General features: G+C 35.9%; 1 protein-coding gene across 4 annotated transcripts; it reads right to left on the reverse strand.

Annotated features, from left to right (window-relative positions):
- LOC131425339 (carboxypeptidase D) lies at positions 1-27,914 on the reverse strand. 4 transcript variants are annotated; one of them, XM_058587153.1, is made up of 6 exons: positions 27,464-27,912; positions 5,966-6,746; positions 5,866-5,895; positions 5,198-5,763; positions 4,704-4,990; positions 541-680 (listed from the first exon to the last, which is right to left on the reverse strand). In XM_058587153.1, the coding sequence occupies exons 2-5, from the start codon at positions 6,729-6,731 to the stop codon at positions 4,730-4,732; spliced, it is 1,623 nt and encodes a 540-aa protein (XP_058443136.1). In that variant the 5' UTR covers positions 6,732-6,746; positions 27,464-27,912; the 3' UTR covers positions 541-680; positions 4,704-4,729. The 4 variants fall into 4 exon arrangements, with proteins under 4 accessions (XP_058443139.1, XP_058443136.1, XP_058443138.1 ...); XM_058587156.1 differs by lacking the exon at positions 4,704-4,990 and having other exon boundaries at positions 1-680; positions 27,464-27,911; XM_058587155.1 differs by lacking the exon at positions 5,866-5,895 and having other exon boundaries at positions 27,464-27,914.

The following is a 27,914-nucleotide window of genomic DNA, read 5'->3' on the forward strand; positions in this document are numbered from 1 at the left end:
TATATTTTCATTAATATATTTGACGACTTTTTGTCGCTATTATCGTAATAAATAGGTCTTTATCATCTGAGTCTATAATAGGTATTTTTAACAATTATTCTACGTATCTACGACAAATTTGTAATTTAGAAGCATTTCCTTCGATTAGTTTGAACAATAGCTCTTATTTAATCACTAAAATGTGAATATAGGCTGAGAACGCCTTCAGTATATCGAATATCTTCTGTCGCATAGGACTTAAATATGTGTTTATGTTGCAACTACTCTAAAGATGTTCTAAGTCGGATTGTATTTATTTCAATATAAAACGAATGTACTTTCTTTGTATCACTGGAACCCACGTTTTTAAACTGTTGAATCTATTCGTAATTTGATAGTGGGGAATTATTTTCCTTTTTCAGCCAATCATTTAGCACTCGAAATATGAGTTTCGTTGTCTATGCCATTGATTAAAAGTGCATTCAGTTCCACCATCCTTCATAACAGTGGGTTACCGAACTTATGGATCAACCGAAAATGTTATTCACCAAACTGTTGAAACCATTACTCAGTGTGGATAGGATGCCTTCGTCGGGTGGTGAGGAGTTACTGCCGCTAGTTTGGGCAGCCGGAACGGCTAATTGCGGACGATACTGCGACGGGGAAGATTGTACGGGGCGGTAGTAAGCTCCATCGTTACGCTGTAAGATACGACGAAAAAGTGTTATTTACATTGTTCGATGCAGGACGGTGACATATAATGCTAGAACAATTCGAACAAGCTAGTGCTAAAGACGAATAAGTCGTACGCGCGCATACTTATAGCGGTCTTTCACATATGATACAATTGCTGTCTTTTTTACCACAATCTTTAGGGAACTATACTGACAATTAAATTTCAAAATACATTTGTTCGCAATTGAAACCAGCACCTCATCCTAGTAAAAAAAACTTTTTTTGCAGTTCCATGACTATTTTGTAACAATATTATTTTCGAAGGTTTTAAATACCGCGCCAAATGTTAATATGGCTACCTTAATATAAGCCGTTTTAACAGCACATTTACAACCACAAATGCACTTTCGCCATTTTGAAATTAGTTAGTTGTTATAACGGAATGCCCTAACTGCATACAGTTTCAAGTACGATTCAGACGTTCAGTCAACTTCCGTCAACGTTAACGGGACTTTGCCGGTAGTTCAGATAATTGAAACGTATACACGTTCCGGACGTAAAAACGTTCAGTGAGTTAGACATAATGTGAAGGACTGAGGCCAATGTGTTTTAGAGTGATTTAGAAAGCTATTTCACGCTTCAAATCTGATTTTCTCAGAAACGGTGACGAATATCAAACACCCAACTGACAATCTCTTAGTTTAGATTATTCTGTGAAAATTTCAGAATGATTCATTGACTTTAGCGGTCGGGAAAGTCATTTTTCTGAAGGAAGAATTGCATAGCTGAAAACGACAACTTTCAACTTGTTCATTGAATATCTCGCCTTCAAAAGCATGGATCAAAAATCTATCCTGACAATGTCTAGATAATTCAATTTAGATGCGATTAGTGCATAAAAACATATATGTTGTCGCGATAAAAAAATGAAGTGAAAGTTACTTTTGTGAAGGTAAGTCGATTTCTGTGGCGGCGCCATTTTAGTTCCCTGGTAACGTAACGAAACATGAGAGAGAAATAAAATCGGCTCAAAAAGGCTGCCAAACGAGCGGTAGCTTTCTTGAATTTTATGTGATGTAGTCAAACTTGTAACCGAAAATATCAAAACTTTCTTGGCAACCCGGCCACATTTGCAAGAGAGCATGGAGAGAAATGTAATATGCACAGCGAGCCACGTGGTTTTACGCGACCTACTGGCTTAAACCCTTAATAAGTGCTACAGACAGCCTTAAGTTGCGTCTTATCGAGAGTTTCTGGGCCAACCTGAAGCATAAGATCTACTCCAACAATTGTGTCGCGAAAACTGAGGAAATTGATAGATAAAACGAATCAAGAACTGAAAAACATGCCTACACTCATGTTTTCGACCGCCATGACGAATGTTCCGATTAACTGCCGCCTGCCGGAAGGCCACTCGTAAGGGCGTAGATTTTTGTTTGACAGTGAGCTTTAATAATTACCTTCCATGAGAAAAGTCAATTTTTTAATGCATACTTTAGTAGCCAGACGAGTCAAAGATTGGTGGAACCGGTTAAACTATCTCCGAAAAAATTGAGCGTATAGAAAAAAAAAAGTGCGGTTTGTCGATTATGTCACTCATACGATAACTACTCCACAAACGGGGGTGTCAGGTATGTGATCTTCGAACTTGATCCACAACTCAATAGTAGCTTGAGCCCAAGCCTGATGAAATTAAAATTGTCTAAAGTCGATTTTTCCAGCAATTCTTTATCCTTTCCAGAAAGGCATCAGTTATAACGTTATCAATTTTTTCGCGGTGGTCATGGCGTAAACAGTCAAGTGTAGTGACGTTCGATGGTTTGCTCATAAACGAATTTCGTGCCAAATCGTATTCGGAGTTGACTTTCTGGACATGTAGACTTCTCTACAAAAAGCAACTTTCCATTGGTCTAGACTGCTTTTCAATAAGAACCTAACATTTTACCTTTCTCATATAGAAAGGATATGCAATCACTGTGAAAACCGACTTTACAACTGAAGCTCGGAAGACCGAGTGTCGTATACTATTCGACTCAACTCATCGAGATCACAAAATGTGTTTGTGTGTGTGTGTGTGTGTGTGTGTGTGTGTGTGTGTGTGTGTGTGTGTGTGTGTGTGTGTGTGTGTATGTATGTCTATATGTATATGAAGAATAGCTCCAAAATCGGAACATATTTCGATTTCTCAGCAACGGATTAACCGATTTTCACAATTCATGGTTCAAATTAAAGTTCTCATTGACTTAAAAGATACTGTGCAATTTCATCCTGGTCCGACTTCCGGTTCCGAAATTATGTTGCGATGAGTGTCAAAATTTTCAAACCGTCAAACAAAATGACGATTCAAAACCGGTTGGTACGGAAGATGAAAACACCATTGCCTTGGCTCCGTTCGTAGCGTGTCTCGTTCAATTTCGTAGGGTCTAAACGATGAAAAAAGTCATCATTTTTACGATTATTTTCCAGAATTGTCGTTCAACAAAATAAATTCAAATGTTTTGCATGATAAAAAGCATCATTCGAACAACGTTTTGTAATTCTTTCGTGTAAAAATATTGAGAAATAAGAAGAGGTGAAGAGGTATTTTTGAGGACGCTTCTTAAAAATCATGATTTGCGGTGTCCACTGTATCTCAGCGCAGACTAATCCGAAGTGAACAAATAAATGCAACGTAGTTAGAGTAGAAGTTTTTCTAGACGTTTCTGTTTGAATTTTGAAAGTTTTTTTAATTTTTGGTGGTTGTTCAAAGTGAAAACTACGATTTTTCACGAAAAAATCCACCATTTAAAAATATAAAATAGTTGCACTATTTATGTACCATTTAATTCCACTATTTCACTGTCACGTTATTACACTTTCACAGCGTCACTACACTTTAATGAAGCCTAACGAACGTTACAATACAGGTACGCGTATTTCGGAATGTTATTTACAGTTATAAACTTATATCATAAGTTATAAACTTATAAAACCGATACACTGAAGAAGGATGTAAATAACATTCCGAAATACGCGTATCTGTATTGTAACGTTTGTTAGGCTTCATTAAAGTGTAGTGACTTTGTGAAAGTGTAATAACGTGACAGTGAAATAGTGGAATTAAATGGCACATAAATAGTGCAACTATTGAATATATTCCGCTAATAGGTCCAGGTAAAAATAGGTATAAAATATAGTTTTTTGTCTATAAAATAAATGGAAACCATTCATTACTCCAGGGAGCTCGTATGGTCTAACATTTTCAAAAAATCATATTTTTTCTTTATAATTTATTATAATGAAACATTTCAAGAATGTATTGTTAAGTTTTAAAGTCAATCGAAGTAGAAATCTTGAGCCTGTGCACCGACCTCTTGCTTCTTCGTAGAATGAGATAGCCATAGATAACGGCCCATAACTTCCAAAATTTCGTTCCAATAGGCTTGAAAATTTCACAGAATATTCTTAAAATGTTTTACTATAAGAAAATATAAAGAAAATAACAAATGATTTTTAAAAAGTGTTAGACTCTACCCGCCCCTTAAGGATCCAGTCAATTACTGTAAAGTCTCGCTCTAGGGCGCGGAAGCATTATTGTAAATGGCTTATAAAACATAAGTTTTAAAAATAATTTGATCCATTGATTCATCATTTGTTTTTTTTTGCCTTTCCATTCGAAATAAGGTCACATTGCAATGCAAACGTTACATAAAAATATCACAAGTATTACTGCATTACTTTGACAATGTACTCAACAAAAATCAAAAGTTTTTGAGATTAAATTATGATAACTCGATGCAGATTTGGTCGGTGATTACTTAACGAATAGTGAAACAATAAATTTGTACTCATTCGAAAGATGTAAAGAATGTGATAGATTATTCTACATCAATTGAATAAAGATAAATGAATTACAACCAGAAAAAAAAATTCGAAGATTACGGACGAGATCCACTTACACATACTACCCGAAACATGTATATATGTACAACTAATTTCGCGATCTCAACTATCTGTTCCAGCACAAAATAATATACCAAGTATTAGTAACAAAAGTAAAACATATTTACAGTGGTTTCCAAAACCCATGCAGCAATTAAACGAAGACTAGTCGATCGTTATGCTCCGCAGCTGGGCGTACTTCCGAACCAGTTGAACCGATCATTTGTTCTTTTCCGATTGTGCTGATTTCCGCTTCTGTTGTCAATGGGGCAGTGATTGTTAATGTTGACATAGTTGTGCTAATGGTGCTTTTTATTGCATCGGGCCGAGCTAGGGAAGCGAATGCGGGCGTCTTTTCGACTGTTGGCGATACGACATCGATACGCTCATGTTGGGCGGATTCAGTGGATATTGACTGTTAATGGTGATTGTTATAGGGTTTTAAGTGATTAACAAACAAGTACGGCTGAAATTGATCGGTTAGGGGAAAAGTAAAGTGACAAAACAAAGTTAGTGGACCAAAACCATGTGCCGGATTCAACCGTCGTCCGTGCGATCAGAAAAGGAAATAATTAGTGTTAAATATTTACATTGTGGGAGCTTTGTCTCATCGACAGCTTACCTTTGACGGTTGCATGGTTACGTTAAGCAATGTCGGATGTTGTTCCACTACCATGAAATCAACATCTCTGGGAACGAAACCATCGGCGAACACCTCCAGTTTGTACACACCGGGCATCAGTATTCTCCAAAACTCGCCATACTTGGTAGTGACAAATCCGACGTCTCTACCTTTGATCTTCAGCTGTGCCCGTTCAATTGGACTACCGTTGGGATCGACGATAAAACCTTGTACGCCACGGTGAGCCTCAGCGAGGAATTTAATCAACGATAGTTGATTGTCGTCCCAGTACTTACGCAGTTCATACGCTGGAGGGAACTTGCAGCATGATACCTCCAGTGTAACCTCCATGCATCCGTGCCACACGTAGTTGAAGTCCTGCATTCCCCCGGTCAATGGATACCAAGCCGCTCCGTTTGTAATTCCGTTCTCGAAGGAAGGCGAAGCTGACTTGCAGGCTACTCCTCGAGACATCTTGGCGTGATTGTTGGAGTAAGTCAACGAAAGATGCTTGAATACGTCGTCATCTGGAGTCAGCGAGGGTTGCTGAACGTAGCTATTGAACACTGAACTCAGGAGGGGTCATGTTGGAGAACGCAAAAAATAGAAGAAACATATGAGAATACGAATATTCAAACGATTGAAATAAGCGATGAATCAAATCTCACCGGCACAAGTTGACGAGGATCGACAAATCTCTGTTCCCGTGTTAGCATGAGTTTAAATAAAATCAAGTATTTGGTTTTCTAAACTAATTTATATACTTACTAGCATTTGGAGTGTTGTCGTATGGATAACTGGCAACTAGGGCACCACCATGCAATGAACCACTGAGAATGAACTGGATCTTAGATATCCACTCCTTCACTGCTTCCGTTTCTGGTTGAGATCGTTTATTATTCTGTTTGAAATAATCGGGGAAGTTCCGGTTTAAATCAAACCCTCGTGAATTGTAGCGCCCTTGGCCGCCATCGCATGTGCCCTCCTTGGAAGCGGCATACCCATCCGGATTCAACGAAGGCAAGATATGAATCCTAGTGTTATCCAGCAACCACTTAATATAAGGATCGCTAGTATAACTCGTAATCAGGTACTGTATTAGATGAAGCAGCAGTTCGCGCCCAACAGCTTCGTTTCCGTGAATGTTTCCGATATATTTAACATCCGGTTTACCGAGCATGTGTTCGTACGGGGAAGCTGAAACGACCATCACCCATAAATCGCGGCCTTGAACGGACTTGCCGATGGAATACAACGCCGTTAGATTAGGATATCGAGCTGTCGTCGCTCTCAGATATCTGGTCATATCCTCATGATTATGATAAACAAAATCCAGGGATGACGTATCCGGTCGGTAAGCTCGCGGTTCATCTTTGCCCCCGTATCCAGCCGGTGTTTGAGCATATGGAGATGCAAAATCTTGCCGATCGTTACTGGCAATACTCAACTGATCGATTGTTGGAACTTGAATAGCAAACGTGACCCCAGTACACAGCACAACGGCAAACAGCACGCACGGTTTGTACGACCACATTTTAGCTTAGGTGATCTGTAAAATAAAGAAGAAGAACACAATCAGCTCACTGCCATTAACTCATCTACAGGGAATGCTTTTTTCTTGGTTTCATGCGAAGAATTCCAATTGGTGACAATGACCGTGAGCCAATGCACTTGAAAATCGTTTCAGACTAGTTTGTATACCAGACACAAACGCGGAACCAGTTTATACCTGCCGACGAGATTTTAAGTCGTTCACATGGTGTTAGCAACGAAGTCAGTTTTATTTCACGAATCAAATTAACTAGCAAGACGAGACGCTTTGTTTTCTTGATACAGAAAGGCTACGTAATCACTGAAATAAACGACTTTTTAACTGAGACCTGGAGGGCCAGAAAAAGTTTTTGAATCAGGATCCGACTTTTATCAGGATCCGACTTCTTGGTTCGGAATTACAAAATACTGTGCACTCAAGTTTCTCCTGGATAGCTAAATCGATTTCCACCAATGAAGCTTCTTATGGTCCCATGGAAAATGTCGAATTTTTTTTGGAGCTCCCATTTCCAGAATCACAAAGTTAAAAGTATTGACCATTTCAATTTTAAGAAGTAGTAGTCAAATATTTCAAAATGGATTCTCCTTCGATTTCACTTACATGGCTGTTTAGCTAAGAACTTAGTTTCAAACGAAAGAACAAATTAAATCAAAATACGACATGTGAAATCTTCAGAGCTTGGTTTAAGACTTTTCATAATTGTAGGTCCTGTTAGTTGTTGGTCCCTGTTTCCATTTATTCCGTATCACAACGATCGAAAAATCTCGAGAACGGCCATACATCAATTTTTCCTTCGAACATTTCTAGGAAAGGCATCATCACACCACTAAAGGTGAATTGGAACAGGTTTTTGCATTTCTCATTTAGAAAAGTAAAACTCGATTTTTAAACCGATGCTCAGAGGGCCAAGTGTAATATACAATTCGACTCAGTTCGTCGAGTACGCAAAATGTCTGTATGTGTGTATGTGTATCAGAATTTTATTCGAATCCGACTTCCGATTCCGGAGTTACACAGTGATATGCGCACAAAAATGAAAATAAGTTCACTAACTTTGCTGAGAGATGGCTGGACCGATTTCCAAACACTAAGATTCAAATGAAAGATGTCTGTGTCTCATACAAAGTACCTAAAATATATCTTTCCGACCTCCGGCTACGGAATTGCAGGTAAATTAGTGTAAAAAAATCCTATTTCAAATTTCAACTTCACTTTTCTCAAAGATGACAATTTTTCAACAATTTTATGTTTAAATGAATGGTCTCAACCCAAGTAGCACACATTGTTCTTGTATTGTATTCCTTAACACTTCTAGTAACGATTGTGAAATTGGAAAAGCGCACTTTGTTTGTATGATGTGCAACTAGTTTCTTGTTTGATATGTTTCACTGCAGTAATATTTGTTATGATAAAGCCGGAAATAAAGTGTTAAAATGAACATAGTGTACAGTCAGTTAATAACACCGAGATAGAACATAATCCTTACAGGTGTTTGAGATGTTTTCACAAGCAGTAATACAAATGATTTTCACATTTTTTACAAAAACACTTGAAATCTCTTGTCTAACGTATCCAAACAAAATAACCGTTCTGTAGCAATCGTGAAACATGCCAATTTTAACATGTTTTAATTGCTACTTGGGAAGATTCCATACAATACTCCCTAATTTTATCCGGATCCGACTTCCAGTTGGGTAAAGTGTGTTAAAATTTTATACCGTTACTTAAGGGGCGGGTAGGGTCTAACATTTTTGAAAAATCATTTATTATTTTCTTTATAGTTTCTTATAGTAAAATATTTGAAGAATTTTCTGTGAAATTTTTAAGCCTACTGGAACGAAACTCTGGAAGTTATGGACCTCTATCTATGGCTATCTCATTTTACGAAAAAGCAAAAGCTCGGCGCACAGGCCCAAGATTTCTACTTCGATTGATTTCAAAACTTGACAAAACATTCTCGAAATGTTTCATTATAATAAATTATAAAAGAAAAAAAAATGATTTTTTGAAAATGTCAGACCCTGGAGTAATTAATTGTTTCCAATGATTTTATAGACAAAAATCGTCATTCAAAAACTACTGCACCATTTTTTTCAAATTTTGCACATACTTCGTACATAAAAATAACCAGACCCCAACGATTTCCTTTTCGTTGTTTGTTACTTTGGGGAAGCTTTAACAGCTACAAAATGGCGGATTTTTTCGTGAAAAATCGTAGTTTTCACTTTGAACAACCACCAAAAATTAAAAAAAATTTAAAAAATCAAACAGAAACGTTGGGGTCTAGAAAAACTTCTACTCTAACTATGCTGCATTCATTTGTTCACTTCTGATTAGTCTGCGTTGAGATACAGTGGACACCGCAAATCGTGATTTTTAAGAAGCGCCCTCAAAAATACCTCTTCACCAACTTATTTCTCAATATTTTTCCACGAAAAAATTACAAAATGTTGTTCGAATGATGCTTTTTATCATGCAAAACATTTGAATTATGTACAATTATGTAAAATAATCGCAAAAATGATGATTTTTTTCACCAACCAAACCTCCCCTTAAAGCGACGAAACAAAAAAACATAAAACAAACTCTAAGCTGGCCTTGAACCTTCTTCAATCAGTAGCATCGATTTCGGCTATCCTGGTTTCTGATTTCAGATTTTGGAAGCACCGGGAATAGTGGTTATATATTCCAAAATGGATCTCACTCCCTTTTCTCAGCGATGGCTTCAACGATTTTCACAAACTTTGATTCAAATAAAAGGTCTTGTGGTCCCATATTGAATTCCTGAATTTCATCCGGATCCGACATACGGAAACATCCGGAGATATCCTTGCCTCAAAACTATTCCAATCGGTATTCATTGTCAGTAGACGACCAAACAAATTAATTTCAGATTTCCAGTTTCTGGTTTTCGATTAACGACCTGAGATTGTGTAACGATCATGCCACTCAAAAATTGATTCCAGTCACTTTTCTCGAGCCCAACCGACTTCGTTTTCTCAAAGATGGCCTAACCGATCTAAGAACTGTTTCACTCTGTAGGTTATACAAGTTTATGGACATACCTTTTTATTTTTCCACGAATCAAATAAAATTATTTTGAATAATATCACACATTTATATATGAGAATATGTCAGATATAAGAAAGGCATAATTACATCAATAGGTGAATTGAAACAGGTTTTTATTACTTTGTATAACAGTTCGGTGTTGAGTTAACAACGGGGTTTGTGTTGGGAAATGCACAGTACCGGTTTCGCAATTCTAAAAGAGGTACGTTTCAGGCGGATTAGTTTTGTCTTCGATATACAACAACTTCTGTGTCTACTAATCGAATGGTAATTTCCAGCGTTTAATAGATTTATGATTGATATTTCCGCTTAATCAAAAAGAACTTGATTACGCGCCTGTCAGGCAATCAGTCATGAAAGTTTTATTACTACTTAGATTTTTTTCACGATATGAAAATCTAGCAACATTCAAACAAGCACATTAATTTCCATATTATAGTGACATAAGAATTTAGAATTACACAAAAAGTAAGTTTAGAATTGCACAAAAAACAACAAACTTCGAATATAGTGTCAGTAGCAGCTTGAAAATGAAAGATAAATATTTTCATAACCTAACAAATAAAACTAAACCTGCAAAAATAGGCTTCGCGCTTAAATGCAAAGTCTTTCACGACAACAGTGGATTTATTCGGAGATTTTGCGTACCTTGAGAAAAAAGCTTTGAATAATCCATTTAAAGGTCTTTTTTTCTCAAGGTGCGCAAAATCTCCGAATAAATCCACTGTTATCATTAAAAACTCTGCACTTCGGGGCAAAATTAATAACTATTTCGCGAATAGCGTTACCATTAAATCTGCCTAACGGCTCATGTTGAACCGCTAGGTGGTATTGACAGTTCAACATGAACTGGTAATGTTGTAAGTAGAAAAGGAAACGTAATAAAAAGTAAAACAGTCATGTGCACTTAATTCTAACCAATTAATTTTTCAGCCGTGTTATATTTTGCTGTATGCATTAAATTAAAATGAAGGTTGTTAAAATACACCCCTTAGTAACAAAGTTTGTGATTGCTATTTAGGTAATTATACATTTTTGGTGCAAATATCGACATTTTTTTCGTCGAGATTCAGTAATAAAACTTAAGTGTGTATGACCCATTTCTCTGAATGATCGATTTTTCTTGTTTTTATTTGCGGTGACGATAAAATCACAAAAACCAATAAATTGATTAATACCAAAAGTTCAGATAATGTTTCAAACTACTGTAGCAATTTCTATTAGTACAAAAATTTAAGATGCATTTTTTATATTTCTTTGTTTATTTTCTAACTCTCAGTGAGGCTTTTCTTTCAGTGACCATTTTGTATAGTGTTGCTTAGCAAAGGCTTGGTATTACATTCCTGTAGTGAAATTTGACCTTCTGTTTCAAGAGACTTCGCAGTCGATTCAGTGTACAGAACCAGTGCATGGCTGGTGCTACGATTCAATTGACACTACGAATCCTTTCAGGTCGGGGCTCGAACATACGACAACTGGTTTGTAAGACCAGCGCCCTATGCATTGAACCGCCAACCCGGGCCTCCTCCTGGTAGTAGCAAAATGAGAGGATGTGAATTGGTTTGTATGTTATGTTTCATTTGAAATTGTGAAACTTATTAAATGTCTTTTGAATATGTCAATTAAATGGGCCTGCCGTCGTACCTCTGCTTGAAATTGGTTTCAATTAACTCAGTCTATTCGTCTTCTTATATTTTTTGTTTCGATTATATATATTTCAATGCCATTCTCCTCTTCTGACCAGAAAAACTTTTTGATTCTATGTGCGGGGTTGGGAAATAACTTATACTTAAACATTTATTTTTATAAGAACTGTTTTAAAAACTCGTATAATTCATAGAAGGGTGACGCGAGCACCAATCAATGTACCCATCCTTAAATAATTTTTTTAAAGATATAATAAAATACTGCTAATGAGTAAGAGCATCTGTTTCGGTTTAAATAATTTCTATATACTGTCGGTCGTGAGGTGTCTAGAATTGGAACATGTACGTTGTACATCGTACCAACTCGGTGCTGCTGTAGAGTTGTGTCTACCATAGCTCAGGGTGGCGGAAATGGAAAACGTGTATGCACGGAATGAATAAAAACGTAGGATCGAGTCCTTCCTCAGGGTGTATATTTCTTCAAATCAACCATTTTTGTAAGCTTTCATTCATTTGACTTTCCAATATGTTTTTCCGTCTATAGGAAAACTCAAGTTGACTCTGTATCATTCTTTGCCAGAAGTTTTTATTGGCTGATTGTTGGAACTGAAGATTTGGATACCATTGGCAAGAAAAAGTATATGGGTAAGCTCCAAAAGTGTTATTTGTATATATAAAACTGAAAAATATAATCTAATAGCTTGTCATTACATAGACATCGAATGTAATGTTTAAATCCATTTAATAGAAACATTGCAATGAGGCGGGGTTAGTCAATGCAACGATGACTTCGGAACACAAATTTGTGCTGTATACGAAATGGGTTATGCCGAATTCGATTGCTCTAACAATTGCCTCTGTTCAGGACTAAAGTTATTTCCAAGTACGAACAAAACACATGCAAACGCCACTCTCAGACCGTGGGGGCTTGGGATAGATTGAACACACTTACAACAAAAGAGCTACGGTGCAAAAAATTATCCGCTTTTTTTTAAATTAGTTCCAATAAAAATCCAATTAGTCGCATTCGGGCAAAAAAGTGTGATGATTTGCTACACATTTTTGAAAACGAGTTTGCAAACTTCAAAATTGAGATCTGCGCATTTAATAAATACTAAAATATGGGGAAAAATTCGCCAGCGCAAACCAATTTGTAACGATTCTGCTATCACTTCCCAAGTAACAAAAAGTTCGAATAAAAGGAACTATGTTGACTTAAGTAGCTTACGCAGTTCATGAATACCATTCTAAGCAGCTCGTTTTAAAGTAAATATCTACAAATGAAAGTTCGCGTGACGTAATCGAACGAATTTCAAAGAAGCGTCTAGAATGCATTGATCAGCGTTTATGCAGATAAAAAGCTCACGCAGAACTTTTTCTGAACTTTTAAGTTACCAAAAAATCCACGCTTACTTTTACGTACACATTTCCGTAAATGAACAAAACCGATTCGTGATTTTGGGAAAACGTTGTATTTTAGGTAAATAAACATGGTTTCAGAAACTATTTCTCTTCAAATGTGGGATATTATGATGGGATTTCAGGATTTAAATTTTAATTTCAATGTATGTATGATTTTAAAAAATTTATATAAATTTATGATTTGAGTTGAGCATGATTTTATATCAATGAGAGAGACATTAATTCTTCAAATGTGATTCAATTGGTTTTTATAAATGGTGGAGTTTTCTAATATTCGACCAGCCACTTTCTTTTTCCACGTGAAATTACTGTGAAACCCGACTTTACAATCAAAGCCCGGATTGTACAATATCATTTACCGTTCAATTCTGGTAGTTGGGATCAGCAAATCGTAACAGAGTGCAACGTGCGAAAAATGAAAAAAAGTGTACTTGATTTTTTCAGTAACCACAGCAGTCGGTGCACACAAGCTTAAATAAATGTAATAAATGGTCCTATAGTCCCATAGCCTGCTACTGAATTTTATCCTAATCCGACCTAAAATTTCGATGTAACAAGATGAAATGTGTAAAAAAATTAAAAATAAGTTCACTCGATGGTCTCAGATACTACTAGACTGATTTTCCCAAGCTTAGAGTGAAATAAAAGGACTCACAATTTCGTAACCTGCTGTTGCAATTGATCTGGATTCAATTTCAGATTCCGGAGTAATAAGATAAAATAAGCAATAAAATCAAAAAGTGCACTTGATTTTTTCCCATAGCGTTGCACAGGTTTCTATGAGCCTAGGTTCTGTTTTGAAAATACCATGTAATTGATTGTACGTTTATTTGAACTCGACTTTTACCATGTGGTCTTTCGCCGAGAAAATTACAAAATGTTGAAAACCAGCAATTCCCAGATTGTGTTTTGAAAAGTAGGTATGCGAAAATTAAGCAAATTCCTCCAAACTGAACAGTAGTACCTTTTTATTTCGTTAACTTGTTAGTCCATGGCAAAACAAACTCACTACGACTATACTGATCCTTCATTTCCAAATCTAGTAGCACCTGAAATATTTTAAAAAACACTTTAATGAAACTCACATCGATTTCTCAAAAATGCCAGAACCGATTGTCGTCAACTTGAATTTAGGTAACAGGTTTAACAGCCTCACCGAAATATTGTTAGGCATCGAATGTTTTTTCTTAATCGGCTTAATCCTAAAGTACCATTTGCGGTATTTTCTTCCAATGATATAAAAAAAAATCAGCCGTCAAATAATAAATAAGCTTTTCGCCTCATACGAGAGTCATTTATTCATAAATATCCTGCACTTTTTCGCATTAGAGATAAATGTCATCCACTTTGTTGAATATCGAAATTTGAGATATCGGATTTTTGAAAACCATCAAATCAATACCAAAGAACTGATTATGATACTTTTTTTCTTTCGAGTATAAAAAACGGTAGTACAAATATCAGGCATCAAAGTTATGATCGCGTCGTTATGGTAAGATCTTATTCAGAAAATTAAAAATAATAATCGCAGGAACTTGATTGATATCAATCCACACACTTCAAATGCAGTCTTACGTCAAAACTTCGAATACAGTTCTTCGTCAAAGAAGGTAATGTCAGTCAGATATCTACCAGTCAAACAGGGGTCAATGTGTGAAGGCGGACTTCAATCAGATTCCAGGAAAGCTGTATGTGAATGCCAAGGATAAAAGTGATGGTCGAAGCTCATCTAGAAGCTCTTGGTTTTGTAAGTGATTGGTACTTGCGGAAAGCGGAGTGCACAATGTAGGGACTGATATATTTAAGAGAGTGTCTCCAAAAGCGGCTTCTCCCTCTCCTAAAAGGTTTCGACAGTCAGACAATCTTTTGGTGGCATTTAGCATCATACCACAACACGAAAGACGTGCTAGGGTGGTATAGAGCGAGTAATGTTAATTTAGTGCCAAAAATCTGAACTCACTACGGAACTGCTACCAAAATAAAAATACTTGGCCATTAGGAGCACCTTCAAAAACAATCTGAAGTAGTAAAGAATGTAGATTTCAAGGTCGTGCGGATCCGTTTGTCTGGTATCTTGGCCTTGCTGGTTCGCGCATTCGAATATAAAGTCAATAAAAATTGAATAAATGATACTAGAACTTACTTTAACTGTTTCTTTCTACTCCCTGAAAATTTGGTTATAATCGGGTGAAAAGTCAAGTTTTGAGAATAATTTGTGTGCGTCCGTATTTTCAACAGTACATCCTTAACATTGAAGCAAATCATCACAAGTAAACGTAAAATTCTGCGATTTATTAACCAATTGAACGCATTAAAACAATTCGGATTAAAAGTTTCTCTTTGGCTGCATCAATATTCCTGTTTGCATACAAAGTCCGCTGTATGCTTATTATTTTATATTTTCAGGGTCAATCCCATTCGACTTGCGCTCGATGGTATAAGCGGGAAATGCCTTTCTCAGTACAACTATTTATTGGTCGGGGAGCGACAGTGCGAAGTGAAATTAGCGCAAGACGTTCACCTGGCTCGGTCCGTTCGAGTGAGAGAGCTTATGGAAGTGACGCCGAAATGGGATCACCTCATTTTCGAATGGCGCAAGCAGTCTGCGTGCCAGGGAATGCCGGTTTTATTTTGTTTCGCCTCCGGTGAATGGAAGTGTCTTTAGTTTCACTTTGACTTTCTGTATTACGCATGCTTCGTGTTTGCTTGTTGGGACCGAACTGTTGTGCTTCCAAACATTAAACTGATACTACCGTTTTGCTAGTCTTCGAACTGTTTTTTTTGCGATCGAGTTTTATGCTTGCTTAAATTTCTGAAAGGTATTAGAACATTATCTTTCAAAGGCAATCATAACACACCATAAAAATCTATTATCAGCGTCACCTGCCATGAAAATAATACATGCTACATGTTGGTTTGCGATAAATTTAACTGATGTTCTTGAAACGATTAGACACATCTATGTTCCTAAAATGGCGCACAGCTCTCGAAGACTAAGCCAAACAAGCGCAGTATTTCAATCATTCGAATAATTAAACATCGATTGATATCAGCATCATTGTCTTAACTGTATTTTGTTAACACCCTTGTCAAGCTACAAGACACCCACGTCTGTCGTATGTTGACCCATTTGGAAATTTCTCTTTTGGCTAAACAATGGAACATTGTACATTCAGTACATGAAATACAGTTGCGGAATTTGTAATAATGTATTCAAATTTTTCTAAATAGGTTATTTCGTAGTATTATTTACTTTTATATTAAGGAAGATGTAAAAAGCGTTTGACATTTGGCCACTCGAGCCACGGTAAACATGACATCTTCTCATAGTTTGCACCGACAAAACTTTTACATCCAAATGACGCTTGAAACTAACACTTATACTAAAGTAATTATTTTAAAGACTACAATATAGGCTTCATTCTAACATTGATTCTATAACTAACATGACAAGTGACTACGAAACAATCGTTTGATTTTATTTCAAATGAAAATCGAAGACATTTGATAAGATATATACTTGTAAATGGTTCATTAAAACCATGGTTTGTTCTGAAAAAAGGTAATCTCAAAAAGTGGTGAAAGCAGAGACAATGACTATGCATGTTAAAATTGCAGAAGCTGGAGACCATCAATACTTTGTTATGATAGCTGCCTTTGAGACAATCCTACGAACTGAAAATATATCAAATGTTTAATTTTTCAATTAGTTTACTGCGATAGCAAGGTATATCTGCAAGGTCATTCTATGACAGATTGTGCGGAGATAAGCGAACAAATTTGCGCTAGATAACTTCGACACGCTCCGTATCGACTTGAAAGTGAGGTGACCAAATGACAGCGTCAAATTCAAACGTCGAACGGACTAGTGCACAATATAATACCTTAATGCTGCGTACTTTGACAAAGCATGACAAAGGTCATGAGAAAAATGAATCCTATAAACATGGATGCCTTGAAAATTACGTAATCAATATGATTTTTAAAGCTCAGTTTGTTATCAAGAATAATACTCAAGTCCTCCACGAACAGTTCACGATTCAATACCTTTTGCAAATGGTTGTACTCCTATTTTAATAGCAAGTGTTGGCGTTTAATGGCATTCTATTGTCTTGACTTCGATTCGCGAATAGATGAAACTATTGCTATAATCCAGGTGAAAATTGTCAGCAAAAGACAGATTTTAGTAATTTCTGCGAAAAATTGAGATCGTTGAGTTAGAGTAAAATTATAACTGGTTCCAAGTGACTGCCCTGGGACCCTCCGGAGCTAACGGCGATAGGTGTTGAATGGAGACAGCCTTGAAAAAAAAACATTAAAACCTGTCGAGCTTGGTAACTGTTATTTGATAATTTATTTTATCGAAAGTTGTGGAGAAATCTGTAAAGATTGCGTCAACCTGTAGACGTGCTTGAATAGAATGAATAACGAAAGATATGTATGAGTTGAAATTAATCTTTAGATAGCATCAATAAGAATTTCGTAGCTAAGAGCGAGATGTTGAACTCAACAATTATTACAGTATTATTACTATTCACTCTAAACTGATTGGCCCATTTTTACTATGCTTCAATACGTGGAATTTTAGTAAGAAATCTAACAAAAGTCGTTTAAAACCATTCCAATGCAGAAACTATGACGGCCAGTTTTCTGGATGTTGAACCACAACGATCCAACCTTGGATAAATGAGTATCTCTGTACCGAACCAATAATAAACGATTTCGTTGGATTTCTTACAGAAAAACTTTGTTTCATTTTCATCTATTAGTGCAGATATATACGGAAGAAAAAATATTTAATAGGACCACTCTATAATCACTAAAATAAATTATCAATTTTATTTATGTTATATTTATTATCAGGAGGCTTGCCAAAAAGGCGAGAACCTCAGTAACTTAATGATTTTCCTTTCAAAATTTAGCAACACGTAAATAGTACCTTAATCAAAAAGATCCCGGGATCACCACCGTGTGGCGCTCTCAGTCAACCCTATTGGATGTTTTTTAGGTTACCACATCTGTCTTTGATATTCTATCAAATTTTTCAGCTCGATACCTGGACATTTGTAAAAAAATACGCTGCATTGAGTATATCTGCGATTGTGCGTGTTCTCGATTTTGAACAATTTTCAAATTGGAATTTAATATACAACAACGAGTCTGCATTAAATTTTGGGTTAAAAACGGTTTCAATGGTACGACGACATTGCAAATGTTAGACAAGTGTTTCGGCAGCGACACTCTGAAGAACACAGTCGTTTATTAGTGGCACGAACGTTTCTGAAGTGGCCGTGAGTCTGTGAATGATGATGAGAGAAGCGGTAGGCCATCGACATCGAAAACCAACGAAAACATTCTATGACAAAGTAGAAGTATACTCAGTCAAAGGCAGGCGACTTTTTTGTTTCCTCTCTCATTCTCCTGTTTTCTGTTGAAGTAAAAAAAATCAATGAGAGTACTAACATAAACATAAATTGATAAAGTTCATTGTTCTTCACAAAAAGTCATCAGACTTCGGAGTTTATTGGTGTAAATGGATATAATTCAATGTTTATGCTGTTTGATTAGTATTTAGTTACATCGTAATCAAGTTGTGACAGGAGAAATGAAGATAATATCAAGCGGATCGGCAATCAATGAGCGTCCTGGTGAGTGTAATATCAAGAGAATTTAAGTTCTGACAGATCGGCTCTCAGACACTCAATATATGATGATTTGTAGAGTCTAGTTGGCAGCAGTCCAGTGACATAAGCTTTCTAATCTTCATCGTGCAAAGTTTTTAGTTGATAGCGACATATAGCAGCTCTGATCACGATAACGCACCGTCACACAATGCCATCGTTATCCGTGAACATATGGCTAAAAACGGAACGAATACCATTCAGTAACCACCGAATTCACCTGATTTTGCTTCCTGTGACTTTTCCTATTCAATCGACTCAACAAACCGCTCCGTGGAAAGCGTTTCAGCACCCGAGATTGCCATACCGAAAATTGAATACAAATAATGTTTCGAGGATTGGATCAAGCGCTAGCAAAAGTGTGTTGCAGTCGATGGGTAATACATTGAAGGGGACAATATCGATTTTAATGAATAATCTTGCATTTCTAATTTTCGGAATAAATTCCGGGAACTTTTTATCAAGGTAGTATACACCTTAACAAGAAACTCTACTTAATAAATATACTGATGTGATTATGTCATTCACATAGTCTCAATAAAGTGAATATTTCATTCAGATAAGTTTTTACGCCGAGTCGGGTTTAATCAGACTGATTCGGGCTATTCACAAAACCATGCGTCAACGCATACGCCACTTATACAGTAACTTTCGCGGAACCGAGAGTATCAGTGACAATGTATTTAAATTTGATCACTGAACTCTATGAAAATATAATGCAGATAGAATGATTGCGACTTGTAGGTTACAAAACATATGATTATATCTTCGGAAAATAAAGTGTTTGTCATGAGCATTGCACAATTGTCAAATAATCTAACTTTTAAATAAGCCTAAGTTAATCGAAATCCGTTCAACCATCTCCGAGGAAATGGAACCGAAAGAAAAAAGTGTGGTTACGTCACATATACCATTATAGCACCGGAACCAGAAGAATCAGCCACTTAATTTTCAATCAGAAATGTTCAACAATATTATCAGTTTAAATTTCATCATTGGTCACTTTTATGAAAAAATATGACGAATAGAAAAAAACGCGTCGGTTGCGCCACTTATACGATTATATCTTCGGAACCGGGAATATCTGCAATTTGATCTTCGAAGTTGATCAATGTTTCAATAGTAGCTTTCGAACAAGGCTAGGATCGTTGAAGCCGGATCAGCCATCTTCGAGAAAACATCGTGTTTCATCGGTTGTGTCACTGGTACCATTATATCTCTGAAACCATGCCCTCGGCATCTTTGAGTTAAGCCAGTGTGCTTTTTTCAATACATCGTTAAATAAAAAAATTTCTAAAACCGACAGTGACAACCTATTGATCTTCGAACTTAATTCACATCTCAAGATTAGCTTTCAAATGTGCCTAAAGTTGAGAAAATCGGTTTAGTTATCTCCCGAAAATTGAGCGGAAAGGAAATCATCCGTTTCATCGGCTATTTTACTTATATCATTATATCTCCGGAACCAGGAATGACAACCTGTTAATCTTTAAATTCGATCCACAATTCGAAAATAACTTTCAAGAGAACTAAAGTTTATAGGAATCAGTTAAGCCATATCCGCGAAAACTGAGCGGAGAGAAAAAAAACGTTTTGTCGGTTACCTCGCTAATACCATTATATCTCCGGAACAGGAAGCTACTTCCGATTGATCTTCGAACCTGAATCACAACCCAAAAGTAATTTTCAAACTAGTCTTAGCTGGTAGAAATCGGTTACGTCATATATACCATTTTTTGTTGATATCGGTTCAACCGTTCCCGAGAAAATTGATTGATAAGAAAAATTAAAAGTTTCACACCCATCCACACACAGGCATTAGCGATCTGGTCGATCTCAGATCAAGAGTCGGGTTTCCCAACAGTTCTAAGAACTTTCCATAGGGAAAGGCAAAATATCAATTTTCTAATTTTTCATAAGCTTGGTTATCCATGTACTGTAAACTTTGTCGTTTTGAATATTCCTTCTATAGTCAGTAATGTGAAAATGTCTTAATTTTATCTGATGCATTCATTATTGACAATTTTTTTTATCAGAAGTTGTCAACTTGAGCTTCCTCTGACTATATAACTTGCAGTTTCATCATTTAGGGGTTAGCCAAATTTTGTGCTAGGGCACATAACCGTTTTTATTATTTTTACGTTTCGTCTTTGACTCATCAGTGCAGAGCAGTTCAAATTGAACTCCTTAGTGCTAAACTCGGCAGTTCAATTTGAACTGCTAAGCAGACGTAAAGTTTTCGTTCGGCACGTCAGAAAAGACATTGCACTCCGTTGCAAAACAAAAAGTGTTCTGTAAGTAGCAGAAACTTTACGTCTGCTTAGCGGTTCAAATTGAACTGCCGAGTGTAGCACTAAGCAGTTCAATTTGAACTGCTCTGCACTGATGAGTCAAAGAATTGTAGTTTCATGTTGAACTCCGACCTAAATTTATATTATTGCTTCTAAGTGTGTAGGAATATAGTAATTCCTTATGATACTGGAAAAAATGTTTCAATCGATTGTGTAACCAAATATGTATACTGAAACAATAAAACTGTTATCATTTCGAAGCAATGGCTATGCATGGTTAAACTCACAATTTGCAATGTACATTACACGAAGAGTAATGTCTTTGCGTTGGTGCCACGAACTTATTCAACACTATTTTCGTCAACAATAGAAAACGGTTGAAGGTGCCGATCATGAACAGGAGTGATGACGAAATGAGTGCTGTACAATACGCATGTTACGGTGGTTTACGATAATTCTTGTGCAATTTGGATTGAGACGATTGCGCATGCTGACACTAAAATCTCCATAAAACGGAAAATACTTATTAACCCACACGTCTATACAAAAGCTTACATAAAGGAAACCGATTTACAGCCCGCTTTTATTCATACCAAACGATGCATGAACTTTTTATTTTCCATCCAAATTTTCTATTACTCACTTTTTTCAATTTAGATGTATTCAATTGGACCGGAAGATATACGTAACCTCGCAAGTGCCATTAGTTCAACTATAAATCAAGCATTTTTTTAATGCTATCAAATTTGTAATCGATCGTATTGCAAGTAAAGAATTGGTTGGTGAAAGACTTTTCACTTTCTTATTCGTTTTGCATTCGGTGAAAACGGAACAAACCGTAACCGAACGAAGGCTTTCTAGTAAAACCTTATGCTATTTTCCTTAGTTACGAAATCTTCGGTCGGAATACCGGCGCTACTCGCACATACGAGACCAGACAGTAGCTTTCGCCAATCCCATGTGCACGTTTTAGAATCGAGATTGAGTAATCAGATACTAGGCCATTGTTCGCTGGGTTCAACATGTGCTTCGTGAAAAAAGCGCACACTGATCGATTAGTGAAGTACTGATGAAACCTTGTCGGTAGAAGGTCAATGTGAAGTTTAACTACATGTTGTATGGATGTATGCATTGTAGCCTTTCCTTCTATTCAGAGATTGAAAAAAAATCTGCGTTTAATTTGAATCGCAACTAGTCAGTATTCTAGTGTTCAGTTCAATTTATCTCATTATTTTTAATGCAATACGTAATAAAAATTTTTATTGATAATTATCGTACTTGAAGCAATGCAGTGTCAGTTTTATTCATTCTGATTGATTTAATTTAATATTCATTCCTTTTAACTTTTAAGTAAATATTGCTAATTACTGTTTTAGCATTTTCACGTACAACCAGGGCTTTATTTGTCACTTCTCTCTAATTTTTTGTGCCCCCTGAACTCTGTTTTAAAAAGAAATATTGAAATCGTTTTATGCTTCATTGGTTGAAAGCATGATATTTTATTAAAAAAAAAATAATAACTGTACATTTATTTAGGTTTTTTTGTTATAAAATAGTAACTTTTGTTTACCATCAACGTCATATATTTTAAATCAGCTTCTAATTTGGCAGAATTTGCGCTGAAAATTTTTCAAACAGTCGAATAAGCACAACTTAAAAAAGTAACGAAATTTTCAAATCTGATGTTGAATCTTTATTTGTTTTGTAAGTTGTAAGATGTTGGGTGTTAAAAATCCCATCCTCCATATGGTTGATTACGCAAAACAGGGACAATATAATCAAGATTGGTATCAACATTATTTCGATTTGTAGGTCTAATGAGTTGATGACCACTCATTTACGAATTGATAAGTATGATCAGTTTAAAAATGCCCAGGTGAGTCACGATGAAATTTTCGAATTTTTTTTTTCAAGTGTTACCTGAATCACAAGCACCCTTTTTAAAGACTAATAATTAGTCAACGTTTTTCAAAGCTATTTATCTAAAGAGTTATTCTTCGAAGACTCCCTTTCCGTTAACCCGAAGCTTTCTAACAACATTTATGACATTCTTTCAGAATCTTTTAGTGAACACTTTACAAGCGAGTTGTAATTCCATATAAAAAAGATCTTGTTTGAATATTATTCAGTTCTTTTATTAAATGATAGTTGAAATCAGCTAAAAAAAGTCTATTGGCACATTGGTGCAAAGCTAAATTACCGGTAGCGACACCTGCCAATGAAAAATTAAACCAAGTAAAGGAGGCATAGTGATTTGCAACGATTTTTATGTTTATTCAATAGTACTAATAGATATCAGCAATGAAAACAAACTCGGAGTAGAAGAAAATCGATTTCAAAATGATTACTACCAGTTTCAGGAATGTGTTAAATTGGGTAAGGCTAGATTTTTTCGGACCAGCATTTTTTTAAATAGAAACCAGTGTAATAATGATTTCTCGAATAATAGAATGTTTAGCGATCGAATACAATTACATATTTTATTTGTTATTTCCGGGCATTTGAAAAATGGTATTGAACCAAGTAAAATGCTCATCTCTTAATAAGCGTTAGTTTTCGCACAATAAATTAAGATCAACATTACCACATCAGAGTAAAAATTATGATTTTTTTGCCCGTTTCTATTGGCTTTCAAACGCATAACTCAAATCAATTCCGCGCCTTCTATGTTTCACATTATGGATCAAGAAAACGATGATGTTAGCAAATTATCACATAGAGCAATATAGGAATCGAGTATTAAATGCGGAAATAGCTACTAACATAGTAATTTTTCCTTAAACAAACCTACGGAATGGGTAAAACTTTTGCATTCATTCAACTTGTGCATAAGAAGTAAACCTTTGATTTCTTCAATACCTAACTATATTTAGATATTGATGCTAAATGAGGTTAGGTCATCAATTTTCGTAATCGAAATTAAAGGTTTAAACAAATTAAATAGGGGAATGAACGACCGGACCAATTATTTCAGAGTGATGTCAACAAGTAAAGTCCATATTATCGATCTGTAGGTCTTTCTGAAAGCAAAAAATTAGATTATTCTCAAGCGGAATATTAAAAATATTTGTTGAAATTTCTAATTGACAAATAGAAATCAATGTTTTTTCCCTAATTACAACAAAATATTCTTTGATTCTTCGAATTTCAACCACAAACGAATTTCCAGACATGACAGTCACGATCTTTTTTTGGCGCACATCTACGGTCCTCCGTGAAACTGGCACCAATGGTGATAAATTGGTTGCACTGCTGAGTTCCCATCATCGCATTCATAATGCAAATGTCAAACCGTGAGAACCCTTTCGATACGTTAGCTCATTTGTATATATTGAGATTTCATGGCACACTTTGGTCGAAATGATAACAATGCAATTAATCACGCGCTCCGCCAAGCGGTGAGTGCGGTCATTTCAGAAGGTACCGGGAACGGACCAGATTTTTATTTAATATTTGTAAGCACATACATGTCTTTATTATTTGTCTTTGTTTCAACTATGAATAAATAAAAATTCACTGGAGAATAAACATTCCTATGTATTTGGACTGCTTCGTTCAAAACATCATTGTTTGTACAACAGCGCCATCTACATGTCGAACTGTCGTTAGTTCGCCAATAGGAAATCGTGAAAGAGGTGAAGTAATTAAAAATTTTCCTACCGATTTGACAGCTCTTGCTGAAAGTATCATCTCTAAACAAGCAGCGCCTCTACATTTCAAGGCAGCGTCATTGCGCCAATTTTCAATGTGTTGATTAATACGTATAGTTAAAAATTTGGTTGAAACAGTTATTTTGAGTGATAGTGCTGGTGTAACAAGTATGTGTTTAGTGGTGAGAGTGCTATTTATTGAATACTGTTGATTCGCAAAGCTAAAAATACTCAAGCGGCGGAAACTGAGAATTTACCGGCCCAAAATTCAACGATACTAACCGATCGAAGCGCCGTCTGCGTATCATTGTCGGTGTTATCAGAGTTCTATGGAATGTGTAAAAGTTTACAAGAAAATCGTGTTATTCAAGCTGAAAATCTAAAATTGGTCTGCCGAAAACCCATTCGCCTTTGTTTATTTTATTTTATTTTTTCAGTAATCGTGTTTCATTTCGTATTGTTAACAGCAATGCGAATAGGAGAGGAAGGATACTGGTGAGATCGTTTCAAAAAAATGTCATATGGACATACGCTGTTTGAACTGTGGTCATTTTCATTCAAAAGACGTTTGTCCAATGAATGGAATCACCGATAATTTTTGTTTGCTTTTATTTTGATGGCAATCATAAGTCCAATTGTTTTCTACGCTACGATGGAAATCATAAGTCCAATTGTTTTCTACGCTTGTTCGCTCAGACAGCTACGAATCAATTCAATGACGTCAAAGTTGCGGAAATTCAGCAAAAACAATCTACTGCCACGTCTACCACTCAAAGCCCAAATATCAAAATAATAAGCAACCCAAATTATGTGGTTCATTCAGGTTCACTGGAATGGGTGGTGGAGTTGCCAGTTTTACAACGGCTAATCGAACATCGTAGGTTACATTCTTTCAGTATTAAAGTTATCAAAAGCTGGAAAAACTAAATAGTATCCATTCATGGAAATTTTTCTGGCCATTACCAGCACAATAACCATTCGAATGCGATCCATCCAATCAGTTTCTTTCGAGACGACTTTCAAAAACTCACAAATATCGATGATCTAACTGTAAAACATATCTCATAGCCACGCCACCGAAATGGTTGTTTACTTCTTAGTTTTACCCTCTGCTGGTTACTATTCAGTTTTATTTCCAAATAGCCCAGCGGATTTTTCTTCCGCGAGAAGCGTTTGTACAATTGATCTGGTTCTAACTAATTAAAGTTACATTAGTAGTGCACTGATTACTCATGCAAACTTCGACTCACATCATATGTTATTCCAAAACTTTCAGAATCTCAAATAACGCAATAATTTATTCAATAAGTTCTATATTAATTCCATTATAGAGCTAATTTCGTGGAATTTATATGTCACATTGAAAATAATATGAAACATGATTTTTTTATCTGATGTTCTGCATAGTAATAAATCCTAGTAAACCAAGTAATAAATCATTTGAATAATTACATGATTCAAATCTATAAGTCTTGAAGATCAAATGAAATTCAATTTTCCCATAATCGACGACAATATTCATGCTTATTTTATCGCAATGAAATTCACAGTTAGGACTCTACAAAATGAAATGGAGCATTAGTTTAATCTTTTGAGAAATGAAAATTTCGCTAAAGAAATCTAACAAATTAATCCACTTAGAAAATTCCCAAGAATCGTAAGAAACGTCAGATACTAATTGCTGCTCTCAAATCTTCACCTTCAATGATCATCACTTTCAAGAAAACAATAGATGAAGTAAACAGTACACTGGAACATCATACCTATAAGTTATAAGTAATTAATTCCTCTTTACATTGTCACTAATAGAATCACACTCTTGATAAATAATAATATATATTTATATTTATATAAACCGTGCTTTTCAGGAACCATGTTTATTCACAGAATTAACACATCACTTCAGGAAACATGATGTGGAACATGAGCTTTTGTTTTAATAGGTTTCGCATGCGGTTTGTCAGTGTACAAAAAGTACAAAATTGAAAGAATTGTAATACCAGGAAATCTTACAGGTAGAAGCTCTCACATATGAATACCAGTTTGCGAGATTTTATACTTTCAACCGTCAACCTAGGACTCTGCAGGGATTTTCCCACTGTGCTAATAAATTTTATAATCAATATTATCATTCGTAATCTTCAATTCAATAAAATAGCATTCAGTTGGAAATCTTGTCATGGTATACTGAAGATGAACAATTCAATGTAAAACGATAAAATCATTTTAGTGTCAAGTAAAAACATATGCATCACTCGTTCAAAAAGATTGTGAAATATTAACCAATGTCAGCTGATCTTATACTGACGAGACGATTACAGATTTTCATAAACAACTAATTACGTAACAGTAACGATGTCCTTAAAGCATAATTTATTCTTCATAATACTTTGAATTATTGACATTTCTTGAAAAAATATACAAATAATGCGAAGTACAGAATTTCTCAACGATCATTCCTCATGTAGAACGATAATTTTATTAGGTACCGTTTTCACATTGAGTTCATCATTTGGACTAATCTATCCAAGAATTATGAAGTCTCTTTCACATAATTTAAAAAATAAACTTCACCTCCCGCTGACACAAATTGTCCGCCAGCACAAATCCCACGGATGCATACTCACAAAACACCTCTCCAGAAGCGGATCAGATGGTTGTCGTCTCACCGTGCGTTTCAGCTCCGGCAGGTATGTCGTGCCCAACAGAAAAAAAATAACCGTTCAGATCCGAAGAAAGTAAGCGAAATAACTGTTGTTTTTAATCGGTCGTGTCATATTTTTATACACCCAGTAAGAGACGATGCGTAGCACACCGTGGCGATGGACTGCTATGATATGCAGATTTGCTGAGATTGGCCTTTTTAACATATTACTACGAGGAAACCTTCCAACCAGGAAGACGAAGACCGTGTAGAGAAATCCCTGAAAATGGGGTTTTTTGAACACTCACTTTTGGTTACGGATCAGGAACACGGGATTTTCAAACGATCAGGTTCGGCTTCGGCTATGCGACGCTTCACTGCATTTCTTATCAGAGCTTTAATTAACGTTTGATTTCACTAGCGAACACGCAAAACTTCTCCGATTCGATCAAGTGGTAACGAGTGGTTTGCCAAATGTTTACTTCCAGAGCAGGTCATCGGCTATCATATTATTGTTTTAGAACTTTCCCACACTTTATCAGCTGATTGTCTACGAGATCCCGTACTCACTACTCACTGTTTAGCCGCAACAAAACAACCACTTCGTCGTTTTCCAACTTTCCACTAGAAACACGTCCGGACGATCTGGCCGATCGCAACCAACTGAGCGAAATGTGGTTGGGATGGTAAATTTTTATATATTCATTCTCTAGTGGACAGCGCGCGGTGCAGACGAAAAGCTCTTCCTTCCTGTATGAA

The sequence above is a fragment of the Malaya genurostris genome, chromosome 1, assembly GCF_030247185.1.
Source record: "Malaya genurostris strain Urasoe2022 chromosome 1, Malgen_1.1, whole genome shotgun sequence".
NCBI classification, from domain to species: domain Eukaryota; kingdom Metazoa; phylum Arthropoda; class Insecta; order Diptera; family Culicidae; genus Malaya; species Malaya genurostris.

What these genes read in the sequence shown, in the direction of transcription:
- LOC131425339 (XM_058587153.1), bottom strand. Translation starts at nt 6,731, where the DNA reads ATGTGGTCGTACAAACCGTGCGTGCTGTTTGCCGTTGTGCTGTGTACT. An exon ending in CGACAACACTCCAAATGCTA is followed by an intron (nt 5,896 to 5,965) that starts GTAAGTATATAA and finishes ACACGGGAACAG; the next exon opens with AGATTTGTCGATCCTCGTCA. An exon ending in ATCCTCGTCAACTTGTGCCG is followed by an intron (nt 5,764 to 5,865) that starts GTGAGATTTGAT and finishes TCCTGAGTTCAG; the next exon opens with TGTTCAATAGCTACGTTCAG.